We start from the raw sequence: 17502 nt of genomic DNA, 5'->3' as shown, positions 1-17502 counted from the left end.
CTCGCAGGTGTCCCCGGCCGGCGGGGGGCTGAGTCTTGGGGGCGCGTCGCTCTCCTCGTCCAGCTCCAGGCTCTCCACGTCGATCTCCGAGTCCCTGGCAGCCGCCTGCAGCTCGTACATGGCGCCCAAGAGAGAGACACACAGACAAGAGAAATACAGAGATATAGAAAGAGAGGGGAAGAGCGAGATACAGAGAGACAAAGAGAGGTACAGAGAAAGAGCGAGAGAGAGAGACGGAAATATAGGGAGACAAAGAGGGGGAGAGAGAGAGAGATAGAGAGAGTGGTGGGGGAGCAAAGAGAGAGAGAGGGGCACACTGCACACCACTCCCGGCGTTCAGCACCCATGATTTCCTTTCACTGGGGTCACACAGCACCTCTCTCATGACCTGTAGCCCCTCACCACCTGCGCGTGCCATGGTTGGGAAGACGCAAGCACCTCTGTCAAAATATTTCAGTCCTGACCCCGCTATCCAGGGTCACGCGCGCAGCTCTGCCAATGTACTTCACTCGTGACCCCAAGCCTCCGTGTATCTTTAATGGATCACACCAGCAGCTGCAGCAATGTGCATTAATGTTGACTTTCAGCCCTCCCTATCTCATGACTGCACCCTAGACAAAGCTCTGCTGGTCCATCTCACTGCTAGACTTCAGCGCCCCCTTGTGTATCCCTGGATCACACACACACACACTCCTGCACCAGTGAACACCAGCTCTGACCTTCAGGCCCCTCCCCCTCTCTGTTCCCAGCCCAGGATCACACACGCGGTTCTACTGTGCGCCACTACCGTGGGCTGCGGCTTCACCTTCGTACTCCCTCGGTGGCCCAGGGGCCTCTACATTTAATAGAGGTAGAAACAGCCCCTACGGAACCTGTGAGGGGCCACTCCTGCGCCAGTGAACCCCAGCTCTGACCTTCAAGCCCGTCCCCCTCTCTGTTACCAGCCCAGGATCACACACGCGGTTCTACTGTGCGCCACTACCGTGGGCTGCGGCTTCACCTTCGTACTCGCTCGGTGGCCCAGGGGCCTCTACATTTAAAAGAGGTAGAAACAGCCCCTACGGAACCTGTGAGGGTCCAAAAGAGCAACTAAAAGACAGAAAACGTTTAAAAAAAATTGCTACAAGCACTCATGGGTTGAGTGAGTTTATGGAGACTTGAGGTGAGGGGGGAAACAGAAACAGGCAGAAGGGGTGAGGGAGGGGGCGAAGGAGTAACAACAACAGGGAACGAGGGGGCGAGAGGGGATGGAGAGAGGTGGAGATAGATGGAAGGATAGAATGAGAGGGGGAGAAACGAGGATGAGAAAGGGACAGAATGAATAGAGGGGGAAAAGATGGCGAGGGAGAGAGAAAGATGTGGCAGAGAGAAGTAGCGAAGGGGGTGAGAAAAAGAAACAGAGGTAGGGAGGGAACAGAGGATGATATACAGTGACAGGAGAATGAAGGAAGCAAAACAAGAAAGGGGGAGAACAAGAAAGAGAGCAAAATCACAAAGGATGACAGGGGGGCACGTGAAGAGGAAACAAGGCGAGAGAGAGCGTACAACGCTCAATCACACGCCGAGAGAAAGAGAGGGAAAGATGGAGGGGAGAGTGAGTGGGGAGAAGAGAGAAAGGGGGGGGGTTAGATATTAGAAAATAAAAGGGGGGGGGGTGAAAGAGAGACAACCAGGAGACGAGAGGGGAGGAGAGCACACGAGGAGAACGGTGCACCGTTCCCGAATATGAAGTCCAGGATGTAAGTAGCAAAACCTTTCACGTGAGATCCTTGGGTACGCTGGGGCGAGAGGTGCTGCTACTCCGGGTCCTTGCCTTGGAGGAAGAGGAGGAATCGATGCAGAGGAGGAAGAACTCGCAGTGGTAGAACAGTTGGGCTACAACGTGGAGATTGCGGCGGAGCTGCAAGTTGTCTGCAGGTAAGGTTGTTTCACTGAAAGAATACATTCTTACAGAGTAACAGGAACTGCGGACATAAGCCAATATATGTTTCATGGCGCTACGCTTCCGCCAGTCGGGTACGTTGCTTGTTGCCCACACCTTACATGGCGGCCGCCTCTACCTATGCATTATGTGTTCTATTGACAATACGGTGACAAGGTTTTTGAAAGCCAAAAACACGGTCGTTTAGTAGACGTAGAAGAAGGACTACAATGTTATATCTGAGTGGTAGTGGTGACTTAAATGACAGCGCTTATCAACATAGGAGTACATACAACGATGCACAAAATGACTACATAGATGCAGCTTGTACACCTAGCCTGTTATGTACTAATTAAATTGCTTTCTGATAAGAACTGCTGACTCGTCCTTCCTTGGAATACATATGAAGACAAGCCTCCCTCTGTTTCCAGTCGCTCCTGTGTGAAAACCTGGACATCTGCTAAATTTGACAGGATAGCTTGCTCCCCTGCCCCTGGCTGTGCTTGCTTCCCTGCCCCCTGGCTGTGCTTGCTTCCCTGCCCCCTGGCTGTGCTTGCTCCCCTGCCCCCTCGCTGTGCTTGCTTCCCTGCCCACTCGCTGTGCTTGCTCTCCTATGTGTGTGTGTATCTCTGGGTGTGTGTGTGGCTCTGGGTGTGTGTGTAGCTCTGGGTGGGTGGGTGTGGCTCTGGGTGTGTGTGTGTGTGTGGGGCTTTGTGTGTGTGGGGCTCTGTGTGTGTGGGGCTCTGTGTGTGTGGGGCTCTGTGTGTGTGTGTGTGGGTGGGGCTCTGTGTGTGTGGGGGGGCTCTGTGTGTGTGGGGGGGGGCTCTGTGTGGCTCTGTCAAGTCAAGTCAAGTCAGATCATTTATATAGCGCGCTACATACCCAGAGGGTCTCAAGGCGCTTGAAGAAGGGTGGGGAATTACTTGTCAAATATCCACGTTTTGAGTTGCTTTTTGAATGCTAGGTGGTTCTGAGTAAGGCGAAGGTGAGTGGGAAGTGAGTTCCAGGTCTTAGCTGCCAGGTAGGAGAAGGATCTACCTCCCATGGTGGTTTTGTTGATGCGAGGTACAGTGGCAAGGGCTTGGTTGGAGGATCGTAGCTGGCGGGAGGGGGTGTAGAAGGACATTCGTGTGTTGAGGCATTCGGGTCCGATTTCGTAGAGTGCTTTGTGTGCGTGGGTTAGGAGCCGGAAAGTAATCCTCTTATTGACGGGGAGCCAGTGGAGGTTTTTCAGGTGACCAGAGATGTGTTCTTTACGCGGGATGTCTAATATGAGCCTGGCTGAAGCGTTCTGGATGCGTTGGAGTTTATTCTGGAGTTTTGCGGTGGTACCGGCGTAGAGGGTGTTTCCGTAGTCCAGTGGGCTCGTGACCAGAGCGTGGGTGACTGTTTTTCTAGTTTCGGTGGGGATCCAGCGAAATGTTTTTTTGAGCATGCGAAGAATGTTGAAGCAAGATGAAGAAACGGCGTTGACTTGTCTGTTCATCGAGAGTGAGGAATCCAGGATGACGCCCAGGTTCCGTGCGTGGTCCGTCGGGATGGGTGCTTTTCCGAGGGCCTCTGGCCACCAGGAGTCGTCCCAGGCGGAGGGGGAGGTGCCTAGGATGAGGACTTCAGTTTTGTCTGAGTTCAGTTTCAGACGGCTGTGCTTCATCCATTCGGCTACTTCTTTCATTCCTTCATGCAGGTTGGTTTTGGCAGTGTTAGGGTCTCTGGTGAGTGATAGGATCAGTTGAGTGTCGTCGGCGTAGGAGATGATGTTGAGGTTGTGTTGGCGTGCGATGGCCGCAAGGGGGCTCATGTATATGTTGAAAAGGGTGGGGCTGAGTGAGGATCCTTGTGGTACGCCGCAGATGACTTCAGTGGCCTCTGACTTGAATGGTGGGAGGCGGACTCTCTGGGTTCTTCCGGTGAGGAACGAGGTGATCCATTCCAGTGCTTTTCCTTGGATTCCGACGTTTCTGAGGCGTTGTAAAAGGGTGCTATGACAGACCGTGTCGAAGGCTGCGGAGAGGTCGAGGAGGATGAGGGCGACTGTGTCACCATTGTCCAGTAGAGTTCGAATGTCGTCTGTTGCTGCGATGAGGGCGGTTTCAGTGCTGTGCTTGGCTCGGAAGCCGGATTGTGAGGAGTCGAGGGATTTGTTGGTTTCGAGGAATGCAGCGAGCTGGTTGTTGACCGCTTTCTCGATGACTTTGGCCGGGAATGGAAGGAGTGAGATAGGGCGGTAGTTTTTGAGTTCGGTGGGGTCAGCTGTGGGTTTCTTCAGGAGGGCGCTGAGTTCGGCATGTTTCCAGCTTTCCGGGAAGGTAGCGGAGTTGAGGGAGCAGTTGATGACGTCTCGGAGGTGCGGTGCTATAATGGAGTCTGCTTTGTTAAAGATGTGGTGAGGGCATGGGTCTGTGGGGGATCCTGAGTGGATAGAAATCATCAGACGTATGGTGTCCTCAGTGGAGATTGGCTTCCAGTCATTGAGGATGTTCAGGGGGGGTGGGGGTCCAGCAGGGGGTTGGGTGGGTTGGTCTTCGGGTCGGTTGTTGAAGCTGTTGTGGATGTCTGCAATTTTGTTGTGGAAGAATGAGGCTAGGGAGTCACAGAGGGCTTGAGAGGGGGTGATGTCGTTGGAGTTGGCAGAGGGGTTGGTAAATTCCTTGACGATGTTGAATAATTCCTTGCTGTTGTGGGCGTTGTTATCTAGTCGGTCCTTGAAAGCGGCTTTCTTGGCATTCCGGATCAGTTGGTGGTGTAATCGGGTGGCGTTTTTGAAGGCGTCCTTGGTGCTGGTGGTTGGGTCTTTTTTCCAGGCCTTCTCAAGGGATCGACAGAGTTTCTTGGATTTCTTAAGCTCATCGTTGAACCAGGAGGTCCTCTTGCTGCCTAGTTTGATTTGTCATTTTTTTCAGTGGTGCTAGGATGTCGGCGCTGTTGGATAACCATTGGGTGAGGTTGGTGGCTGCTTGGTCTGGGTTTGAGGAGTGGGCTGGGGGGTTTTGAAGAAGCGATGAGGAGATCTGGTCGATGGTGACTTTGTTCCAGTTTCTTTGCAGAGTGGGTTGGGGGTGGTTGTTGGATGTGGGCTTGTTGTAGGTAAAGTGAACGCAGCTGTGGGGGGGCTCTGTTTGTGTGGGGGCTCTGTGTGTGCGTGTGTGTGTGGAGCTCTGTGTGTGTGAGGGGCTCTATGTGTGTGGGGCTCTGTGTGTGTGTGGGGGGGCTCTGTGTGTGTGTGTGGTGCTCTGTGTGTGTGTGGGGGGCTCTGTGTGTGTGTGGGGGGGCTCTGTGTGTGTGTGGGGGGGGTCTCTGTGTGTGTGTGTGTGGGGGGCTGTGTGTGAGTGTGTGGGGGGGGCTCTGTGTGTGTGTGTGTGTGGGGGGCTCTGTGTGTGTGTGGGTGGCTTTGTGTGTGTGTGGCTCTGTGTGGGTGTAAAAGCAATAGGTCATGCATTTGCGAGCGATTAACCTATTGGCATTTTACATGACAATGCCATGTATTTAACGATTAAGCTATTGGCAATGTAAATGACAATGCCATTTATTTAAGATTTTTTTTTTTTAAATGTCATGAGCAATGCCAATAGTTCTACCTTTGATAATGCCGAGACCATTGCATTGTAAATGCTTGTTTCCTGATGCTGTACAGCATCAGCAAAAAACACAAACGAAAAAAGGCATCATGTATCAAAGCATATGTAAGCGATAGTGGAATTACACTAGCACCATTTGCTCTTCTTTTTTATTTACTGGCCCAAGCTGTCAGACGCCACTTGAATCAGTAAATAAAAAAATTATAATTTCTTATTGTGAAGGTCCAAAATAAATAAAAAATGACTGCAGCAGTGGGAGCAACGGAGGAATATGGCAGGGAATATGGGCAAAGCAGTACACTAAGGAGGGAGTCACTAAAGTGAAAGCAACACGCGGCCCTGGAAAAATCACACAAGGAAAAGAGCAGCACACAGTATGGGGGTAGAAGTGCACAAGAGAGAGTGAGTGGCACATATGTGAGAGAGTAATGAGGAATAGAAGAGAGAGGAATTTACAGGGAGCACACGAGAAAGGGAGAGAGAGCAGAAAATCACATACATTCTAATGTAGTGCTTGGCTGAAGGAAAAAAATCCCTAAAAGTGAGCAGTGGAAGGATACAAATCAGCCAAATAAAGGAATGGTAAAGAGGCTATTCTTCGTGAGAGGGACAATGAAAGATGGGACAAGGAAAACCATCAAATAAAAAGCAACCAAATGAGAGTCACAATAAAGCCGGCTTATGGTAAGCAATGGGAGGGTGTAAGCCATTGTAAACTTTTGGAAAGTTGACAACAGGTCTTTCGTAACCAGACAGATTGTGATATACATTACAAAGATAATATAAGTGTGCTGCTTTGGTCAAATCAATGCTTGTGCACAAAAAATGTTTTTCCTTTGGTCAAGAGGAGTCAGATTACTTTTGCAGAGTAAATAGATTCCCCGCTTGTTGATGGTTGGCTCTTCCCCAACATCAATATTGTCCATCAGAAATTATTTGTGATAATATTAACAAACCTTGTTTACTGCTGCTGCGTTCTTTTTCTTGCTCTTCCTTTTCTGACTGATCAGTACATTTAACAATATTTTCTCTGTTCTCTTGTTCGTCTATTTCCTCTCTGATTGTTTCCATGGCTCCTTTTGCATCAGGAGTACTATATTGAGCCCTGAAAAATACACAGGTTTGGATGATTACCTTAACAATATTCCAAAGAATACGAACTAAGACACAGAGGGTAGCTCAGAACAGTGGCATACTATAAAGCAAGGGAGGCGGGAAAGCTACAAAAAAATAATTTGTGTTTTTTGATTTTCTACAAACTCAGTTTACAGACTGAACATTGCATTTAGATCTTTTCGTTCAATCCTTTTTTGTAATTTTGGATCTTTGAGGCACCTCAGTGCACATTATTTTCTTCACCATATGCTACAGGAGGTTAGGGTTTGTAAATTCAATATGAAGGAGAACAAGTGCAAATATGTTTATCAATCAAAAATTTGGATTACAACTCAGAACATGAACTGAGGGAGAAACTGATTGATCGTACAGGTTTTTATTTTTTATTTTAGTAGTTTTGTATAGCGCTAGCTGGACCAAAGGGTATCAGAGCGCTTCACAACATATACAGCAAATAACATATTGAGCAGACTGAAACTCAAACATACAGAATCCGTTGATAGAATGTTTATATACAGGAGATATTCTGGTCTGCGACCAACCCACATCACTGCCAAGCAATCCACAGTCCTTTTTTCAAAGGCAGGGATATGGACACAATGGACTTGATTTACAAACACGTTGCATGCAAATTAAATTACACAGTGATATGGGTTTAGATTTATATACTATACACAGAAGAAAGAAACTTAAACGCACCCACACAAAAAGGAGCATTTCAGTGAATGGCAAAAATTGGATTTGTTATAGAGATAACATTGAACATCGAAACACACTCTCACAGAAGAATCACACAAACAAAGTTAACAAAATAAGCAGATAAATTGTTCATAAATTAATCCCAATCAATGGAACCACCGTTACATCATAAGATAACTATATTTTATTTTTTATTACATGGTGGAAATTAAATTAGTGAAAAAGACTATGGCCCTAATTATGATGTTAAGCGGACCACCACTAACAGGCCATCAGTAGCTGTCCTCCGGACATCCAGGGCAACAGTCCGACCGCTGGATTAAGGTACTGGTGGTCAGAGCACAGCAGGCGGGGGAAAGACTGCCTCCTCCAACAGGCTCAAAGAGCCAGTCGAGGCGGATGTTGGATAGCATTCCCTATAACAAAGGCAATGCCTGTGCAGGCACCGCCATAGGGATTACGAATTCCATTTCCCATGGAAAGGCTGTCGGGAAAGGACTTTGGGGAGCCCTAGCAGGGCTCCTGTGCCCCGTGGGCCTCCACTATGTGGCAATGGGGCACACGTGATGCCCCACATACTTCAATGCACCATGTGCCAGGCACCACATAGTGCCTGGCATATGGTGCATGGATGTTGGAAAAAATGCCTTTTACTACTGCGTGGGCCACAGTACAAGCTGTAATAGTAAAAGGCATGTTTCCGTCTCATCATAATATGGTGGGTGGAACTGCAGACTTCACCCCGGGCGGTCTCCAGCCTGCAGAGATGGCTGTCCGACGATCGTTCGACCGCCATCGGAATGAGGCCCTATGGGTTTAATACATATGACAACATTCTAACAAAAGCAAATAGATGCCATTATGGAAATAGAGGAGGACCAAAAGGGGACTAGCCAATGATTTCGCTGGCCAGTCAGCTTTGGCTTTAGATCATTCAGGAATGTATACCTTTCCAAGAAGCAATATACATTTCAAATGCCTCGGATCACAAGGGTGTGATGACATCTTCAAGTAACATTAGGACTCAGCACAGTGGTCTGTCAACTTCTAAATGACATTAGTACGAAACCTTGTGTAAGCATAAAAGAAATACTTAAAACGAAAATTTAATTTGTAACACGCACTTCTATCTGAGGGTGTCTAGGCGCTAGTGCTCTAACAGGGAGGGAAAAAGGAAAGGAAAAAACAAACTGAGAATGGAAAAAGCGCTAAAATCTGGAAACGTTACTTATTAAAAAGCCAGTCTTTAAGCTTTTACGGAGAGAAGCTCTGACTTTTTCTTAAGATCTTGCAGCATGAAATTCCAAAGCCTGACTGTGCCAGCTATAAAACTTCTGCCACCTCAGGTGACTGCTTTGGCTTTGAGAATCACAAAGTTAAATGCTGATGAAGACCACATAAGTCTGTTGAAGACATACAAAAAAGAATCTATGTTTGAAGTATTCAGGGCCAAAGCCATGCACCGCCTTTAAGGCAATACATAAGGACTTGAATTCAATCAGGGTTTTTTACAGGAAGCCAGCGCAACAAAGGAAGACATGAGATACTGACTGATATTTTAGGATGGCAAGCAGCAGTCGAGCAGCTGCATTTTGGAGAAACTGCAATTTGCTTATGAATCTTTTTTGCATATTAAAAAAGAGCGCACTGCAATAGTAAATTTTTGACAAAATAAGTGCGGAACATACCGCTTTCTGCAGGTCCTGTGGAATAAAAGGTAGGACTTCCCTGAGAGTTTTTAACATGAGAAAGCAAGACAATGTGATGGAGTTTATTTGGACTTCGAAGTATAGCTGGTCGTCAAAATCCACTCCTAGATTTTTAGGTCTCGCCTGAGCCAGCGCATGCGCTGCTCGGAGAGACATTATGTAAGTGGGTTTTCACAGTGCTATCACAGGCTTTTGGTGGCCTCTAGCTTGCGTGCACGTGCACACGTGCAGCCGCCATCTGTCTTTCCTCCTGGCCGCCTTGCTCGCGATCACTTTCGCACGCACCATTTGCTTGTTTTTTACTTTTGCTACAATCGTGGCACCGGCGCTTTACCTTTAAGTAAAGCGCTGGTGCTGCGATTGTAGCAAAAGTAAAGAAATAGATGTTTTTTTCCATGTCTTAACTTTTGCTTTAATCGTGGCGCCTGCGTTTTACTTTTAACATTAAAAGTAAAGCGCGGGTGCAGCGATTATAGCAAAAGTAAAGAAATAGATTTTTTTCTATTTCTTTACTTTTGCTATAATCGCGGCACCAGCGCTTCACTTTTAATGTTAAAAGTAAAACATCGGTGCCGCGATTATAGCAAAAGTAAAGAAAGCGCTTCACTTTTAATGTTAAAAGTAAAGCGCGGGTGCCGCGATTATAGCAAAAGTAAAGAAATTTATTTTTTTTCTATTACTTTACTTTTGCTATAATCGCGGCACCAGTGCTTTACTTTTAAAATTAAAAGTAAAGCACAGGTGCCATGATTATAGCAAAAGTAAAGAAATAGAAAAAAACAACTATTTCTTTACTTTTGCTATAATCACGGCACCCGCGCTTCACTTTTAATGTTAAAAGTAAATCACGAGTGCCGCGATTATAGCAAAAGTAAAGAAATAGAAGTTTTTTTCTATTTCTTTACTTTTGCTATAATTGCGGCACCCGCACTTTACTTTTAACATTAAAAGTAAAGCACAGGTGCCGCGATAGTCAGTCAGATATCAAATTGAACCATTTTGAAGCATTTTAACATATTGTAGCATGTTCAATCAACTATTGTTGTGACCATTTGGTGTATCGGTGACTGGTACATTAAGTGAATTTTTGTGTGCTGCACGATCATTAATGTTTATTTTGCGATTTTTATTCAGCGTGGAGTTGCCCCAAAGGCATAAGTAAGCTTTACAAGAGAGCAAGAAATAAGTTAACAAACATAAAACAACCTATTAGCAATCGGAAAGAAGAAATACATACTTCACAAAAGCAAGGACGTTTGCAGCAAGTAAACAATATGCCCAACCAGCACCAACTCAACATATCTTTGCGGGTTTAAGTGGCACCTACTGTCGAGAAATTGACCACGTGTCAAAATCTTGTGAACATTTTACCAACCGCACTTATTTAAAAGGCAGTGTGCCTAGTCTTTTTTTAAAACTTTTTACGCTGTCCCTTTTAAAACAGCGAGGTGGCTGAGTAAATTATAAGCACCCCCCCCCCCCCCCCCCCCCCCAGCATATGAACGGACGCACATGTGCGTGTGCTTGTGCAGTGTGCCTCGTCGTGCGTGCTCTGGAGGTTGGCATGTGTGCACACTGCTCATTGTGTGCTGCCAGCCATGTGCTCTGTTGTTCCTGCGCTCTGCTCTAACAGGAGGGGGCAGTGCTGCTACTGCCGCAGCCGCCGACCAAACACACGAGCCGAGAAACACACAGATGCCAGAAACTTTTCCTCCCCTCCTCCAGCTCGCTGGGAAAAAGGCTTGTGTTTCTCCCCTTGGCTCCGGGCGTGAGACCGGATCTTTTTGTGCTGGTTTGTCAGCCACTGGTGCTTGACAAAGGTGGTGGGAGTCACCCACCCACAAGGTGGAAGGTAGAAACAAGCATTGCCATAGCCAATAGGTCTTGCTTTTGGGACCTTATAAGTATTTAGTTTTGCAGCACAATATCCTTGGTGCAACAACATCAGCTGTTGCATGGCTAAACCTTGTACCTTATGTGTTTAGCCATGCAACAGTTGATGTTGTTGCACCAAAGATATTGTGCTGCATAACTAAATACTTATAAGGTCCCAAAAGCGAGACCTATTGGATGTGCCAATGCTGGTTTACCTTGGTAACTGCGGAGGGGATCTCTCACATTAACTGTGGCCAGCAATTAGGAGATAAAAAATAGGTATTCCTCCTGAATAGAATGGCCTCTGATTTTCCAGAGTTTAACTTCAGACAGTTACTAGACATCCAGTTTCCAATTTCATGCATACAGTCATGGAATCTGTAAGCAGTGTCCTTTGGGATGGTGGCCAGTGATACCACATTTGTGTGTCATCGGCGTATGACACAACTTTGAAACCATAAAACTTTATAAGGTTGGCAAGGGAGTTGCACATAGATTAAAAAGGGGGTCAGGCTATGAAAGGACCCCTCTGGGTCCCGCAAGGAAGAGAAAAAGAGGTAGAATTGAAGCCATCAAGCTCCACAAACTGCTCTCTATCTGAGAGAAAAGGTTTAAGGAGCTTAAGCGCCTTGCCCCTAATACCCAAGGCGAAGAGGGTGATTGACTGTGTTGAACACTGCAGAGAGGTCTTATAAAATCAGAGCAGCCATGCCGCACTTATCAAGAGTGTGCCTGATTTCCTAAGAGGTGGTAATCAAATCAAACTCCGCATTAACTCAGTACTATGCTGGCTTCTAAAGCTATATTGTGTAGCATCTAGGAGATCATGGTTCTTGATAAAAAGAGAGAGTTTGGTATCAATGGCTTTCTCCACAATTTTTGCGTGGAGGGGGAGCTGTTAAATTGGCCTATAATTATTGGAGTCCTTGCAGCCCCATTTATTTTTTTTAGCAAATAAAGAATGGAGGCCTTTTTCTACTCTTTGGAGAAGTGGCCTTCCGTGAACATCTTATTGAAGATGTCTCTCAAATGATTAGCCGGGATGTCAGGTACTAAGTGAGGGAACTTAATCACTGAAGTCCTGATTCCCAACGGTAACTTGTATTCTTGAGTAATTTACACTTTTGAGTATGTTTATTACTTTTTCCTTATTCCCAACATCGGAGTAAGTGTAAGTTACTAAATGTAGCGAGTCCACCACCACACATGATCAACCACTGATACTGTAACAATCTCCCATAGAAAATAATAGAGATAGAGAATTAAAATAAAACCATGAGAAATAATAATAAATTAAATTAAAATATTTAAAAAATAGTTAAACATGTATTATTTAAATACATATATAGTGCATTTTATTGCTTTAATTATAAAATATTTCAACATTCTTTTATTTGAATGTAAGCATTTGTGTAACTATAATTTTTGAATCAAATGAAAATAAATTAATTTGTATTAATTATATGCATCACTTTTAATCATTATTAATGCATAATATTAACATAAATATTATTTTCAAAATTCATTTTTGAGTTAAATAAACTTTTTTATTTTTCCCTAGTCTTTACCATGCGGAGACTGCAGAGTCTCCCATTGCAGAGGTCGTCGACCGACAGCATTCTCCCTATGGTAAAGTGTAGCTATAAAGTATGTAGAGAAATATTTTTGAGGTATCTGGCTAAAGCAGCGAGACGTACAGTTGTTGGTTTGCAAGCCAAACCCACATTTTGTACTGCCAAAAAATACAAAATTATAGCTGAATCTTGAAAGCGGTTAACATAGACTGACATAACAAATTCCAGGAAACCTTTCCAGTTTCCAGCATAACATTCTAAGTTTAATGGACGTCACACCTCTTTGAGCACTGACATGTATTCGAAAAGCAAATCTAAATATCCAAACTGTAAAACCTTAGGTGTCCAATTGCAAGTTCCAGAGATCACGGAATTGGATGTATCCTTGTTGACTTAACTGGGTAGGAGCAGCAGCTATTGACATGGGTGTGAGTACCACAGATGTCATGCCCATGTTAGAGCAACAAAGATAATTTTCATGGGAGCCTGGCACATCTTGTGTATGACATACAGCAGTAAAGGTAAGGGGCAAAGGATGGGGGCCAATGCTGTAGGGCTGGCAAATGTCCAGACCAACCCATCCACAGGGTATTCTCTTAAGAGTGTGGGTGTGGATACATAGGAGCATAATGCAGACACTTTTGTTTGATAATGTTGTGAACAAGGATGATTGAAGAGTTAGGTACATGTAAAAGAAGTGATGTACTATGCTGTTCTTAACTTCTCATATGAAGGTCTTGTGATTAGTTTCGCTTAGGAGATCCGTAAAGGCATTGTTCACCATTGAGAGATATTTTGCAATCAGTGAGTATGAGCCCAGTGTCAAATCTGTTGAGCCGGCCAAGTGCCTTTTTTGATCTATCCTTAATTGAGCTAATCTACCTTCTCAAAATCTCATATCCAAATATGCCTTAAGCTGAGTTTAGAACTAGAATAAAGCAAACTAATGAGGTCTGTATCTTTCCTAAGATCTTAGTTCTTCTTTTAGAACTAAATTGGATTAGGCCCAGCTGATTTCAATGTTAATGTTTCAGTGTCCTTTTTGATCTTCTAAAACATTTTATCTATTTTATGACCAAAAAGATGCTCAAAGAGCATGCGGTGTACGTCAGGCCTAAAACATGAAAATTACAACCAGGTGGGCAGTCTGTGCAGCAGGACAGAACTAATTTGTCTACATGGCTTATCTGCGCTACCTAGACCAGACCTTAAGCCCACATTGGAAATAGTCTATACTGCATGAATTATTTATTTACCCTTTTTCTTGTGGGGCTGAGGAATGTGTTGCAGACTGTCTTCCAACTCTTCTCAATGATGCCTGTAATAATAGCTGACAAAGCCTGGGAATTAGCTGCATGCCATGTTATGACAACTCCAGATGCAACTCTTTAACCAGCTGCATCTATGTGTTTGTGTTCCTTATCGAGCAGGGGTTCCTCCCGTGCCCCTTGTCAAGAAAGGTTTCTGAGCTTTATCAACCACCATGGAGTCTCCTGTGGAACTTACACCACTTTAAATAATCAGGTAATATGTGCCATACGTCCTGTCCTCCTCAATCCCACAGAGTACTGGCATTATGTTTATTTGTGCACACAGGGGAGAATTTTGAGATCTTCCGGGTTATGCAGAAATGAACTATGAAAAGTCTACATCAACTCTGATAATGCAAGGAGGCTAACCAATGAAAGCCAGTTTTCACCTTTGCACTCAAAATTGAGTAATCTGGAAGAAAATGCCCACTCAAAGTCACATCTGTAATTGTCACCGATATTTCAACCAAATTTACTAAATATATTGTAAGTAAACAGTGAGAAAACATTAATCCTTAAGGCCAACAGCGAGGCTCAGCTGCATGAGCAAAGACCAAGGAGGTTAAGTCCCTCACTTTAAAGCAGAGTTTAAAGTTGATAAAATTAGAACACATTCAATTGGGTAATAACTATTATGGCAAAGTAAAGCACTTAGGGGCCAGGTGTCCTATGAAACAAGCCGCACAAAAGGGGTTACAAATTGCACACCGACTTTTTGTGACTTTCATGTGACCAGTCTGATTTTGCAATATGACCTATGTACTAATAGATCACATCACAAAATGTCCCGGCGCAAGGGGTCACAGCCCAGCCCGGTCTACTGAATATTAATTTGGAATGTCTTAATTTGCAACCGCATAAATTGGCTAGAAACACAACACCGGAGTCCTATGCAGGACAACAGACCGCCATCCCTTTATTTAAACACCCAGTTGAGAATTTTTGTTTTTAAAACAGCCCATATTCGGGGGCGTGGCTTGCGCGTCGGCCAAGATGGTGGCATAGCGTCGGAGCTCCGACATCGGCCTCCGCGCTTCTACAAATTTCATCGTGCTCAGAAGCAGTTCCTGTCACCAGTTGTTACTTTGGTGTTTGGAATATGAGGTGAGCCCAGCGCCCTCGTTCTTTTGAATTTTCATGCATTCTTCAGCGATATAAACGCCACGACTCGGCCCTCACAGCTCCTGCTGCCATTTTGCGCTCTTATCGCGCTTTCTCCTCTCTGCCTCATTACGGATGCCTAAATGCCTCTTTCTACTCCTATTTCATGCTTCCTGACTATGCAATGACTCTGGCAACTATTTCAAGCAGTCTTTATTGATTTTATGCGATTTTTCTACCGCGGCTCGGGTTTTTTGGTCCCGGCCGCCATTTTGTCTGCTCCTCATGCGCGTTATCTTTCAATAGAGTGCGCAATGTTACCCTGGTTCAATATTCAGGCCCTGACCTCTGGATGATTTTCATTGCTATTTCTTCACTTTTTTTGTGCCTTCCGCCTCTGCCTCATTGGGATTTGCAGCTCCTCACTTTTTTCTCACTGGAATTTTTGTCGTGATTAAGTCCCACGCCATTTTGTGCATAGACTTTCTTTTGCATTTGTGAGTCCTTCCAAATACAGCAAGTTTTGACTGCGCTCCAACCTCTGGTGACAATTGCTTTATTCTCCATCAGTTCACTGCTCATCTATATGGGGAAACTTCGCAATTTGAAGCTCTCTACATCCACCAAGACACTTGCTTGTTTGGACTCTGACTTTTCTCTTCAGGATATGGATGACGCTGTATCTAAACCTGATAAGATGCCGGGCGCTATTCCCAAGGTCCATAATGGTAGCAAATTATCTTCTGCTTCTACCAAACGCCTTAAAAAGGATCCTCCTTCTCCTGAAAGCGCCTCATCCTCTTCTTCCATGGATCTCATCTTGGAGGAGCTGCGTGCTTTTAAACCCTTCATGGAGGTAACCACTAAGGCACTACAGACGATGCAAGACAAATGGGTTTCCATGGATTCACGTGTTCTAATTTTGGAACAATCAACAGAAGCCTCTTGTTCTCATATACCCACCATGGAGGCTGAAATATTGCATCTCAAACGGCAGACGGAGGATTTGGAAAACAGAAATCGTAGGAATAACCTTCGCCTTTACGGACTTCCTGAACTTACAGAGGGGTCTAACCCTACTACTTTTTTCCAATCTTTTCTTCCGAAACTTTTGGACGCACCAGCCCTATCTACTATCAATATTCAAAGAGCTCACCGTCTTGGTCCCAAAGTGTCTACTAAACCTAGAGAAGTCATCATGCTGTTTTTACAATATACTGATCTCCTGCAGGTTCTCTCAGTCGCCAAACTCAAGAAACAAATTACATGGGAGGGTCATCGTCTTTTCCTGTCACAAGATGTTTCCAAGGCCACAGCTGACCGTGGAAGAAATTCCTGGACATGCGTCCACAGTTGAGAGCCCTTAATGCCAGACACAGTCTTCTTCATCCGTGTCTTTTCAAGGTTACTTATAAGGATAACACCACCACGTTCGACGATCCTGCAGCTCTACAAGAATTCCTTCGTCGTTACGGAGCAGATGTCATGGACACCTTCAGACATGTTTAATTGGACCTGATGATCACTTGGTTATGCTGATTCTGCTCACTCCTCGTTGTCTCAAGTTTGATGTTGTCTTGCCCTTATATATTTACCTTCTCCTTTGACTTATCAGATCCCTGCTTTTTCTTTTCTTTTATATTCATTATTTTGTTTCTCTCCTTTTACAGCGGTTCCCTTTTTCCCCCTACCCTGACGTGTCATATTGTTCTTGTATGCTGCTTATTGGACTATTGGAGGCGGGGGCCTGGTGTTCGCTCTTGATGTTGTCGTCGTCGTCTTTTGATGCCACCACCCTCGTTTCGTTTTGCGTTCGTAAGTATGATCTTCAGTCGTCTGTTTTGGACGTGTACTGTCTTCTTGCTTTCTATCTATTTCTCTCTCTTTTCACCTTTATCTGACTTTATCTCTCCTATTCTCTATTTCTCATTGCTCCTTCCTCTTTTTCATCATTGATTTTGCAATATTGTTTATCTTTTTTCTATTTGTACATAGTAAGCATATTATTACTAGTTATTTTTTCCTGGTTTTCCATTCCGTGTTACTATTTGGAACATTAAAGGATTGAATAATCCAATTAAAAGGCAACGAGTGTTGTCCCACCTTGCCAGACTTAAGACTGATGTTGCTCTTCTTCAGGAATCCCACCTCTCAGAGACCGAGGCATTGAAACTTAAACGTTGTTGGGTGGGGCATGTGTTTTTCTCTCCTGCTGCAGATAAGAAGAATGGAATTTTGGTCCTGTTTCATAAAAAGTTAAATTTTTCTTCAATTTCGCATGAATGTGATACCAATGGCCGCTGGGTACTTGTTAAGTTACTCAAAGATAGTATACCCCTTGTTATTTTCAATGTTTATGCTCCTACTGGTGTTGATAAATCTTTTTGGCCCTCCATTTCAGATAAGTTAACTTCACTTACTGAGGATTACGTCATTTTTGGGGGTGGTATGACCCTTTTCTTAACCGTCATTCAAAGGTTAAGTTCTTCCCTTCCAAGATGCACACCCAGTTTACCAAAGCGGTACAGAGCAATACATAAGTAGACATCTGGAGGTTATGTAACCCTGAACTCAGAGAATACAGCTTTTACTCTCCATCTCACCACTCACAGTCCCGCA

General features: G+C 44.8%; 1 protein-coding gene across 1 annotated transcript in view; it reads right to left on the bottom strand.

The window, feature by feature from the left end:
* Nucleotides 1-17502, bottom strand: part of CCDC81 (coiled-coil domain containing 81) — a 296640-nt gene that overhangs the window by 137901 nt on the left and 141237 nt on the right. The window contains exon 6 of the mRNA XM_086933975.1: nt 6456-6604. Coding sequence (XP_086790101.1) covers nt 6456-6604 — 149 coding nt within the window. The remainder of the gene's footprint in view (nt 1-6455; nt 6605-17502) is intronic.

Source organism: Lissotriton vulgaris, chromosome 8 (genome assembly GCF_964263255.1).
Source record: "Lissotriton vulgaris chromosome 8, aLisVul1.2, whole genome shotgun sequence".
NCBI classification, from domain to species: domain Eukaryota; kingdom Metazoa; phylum Chordata; class Amphibia; order Caudata; family Salamandridae; genus Lissotriton; species Lissotriton vulgaris.
This window is presented reverse-complemented; position numbering and strand designations above follow the sequence as displayed.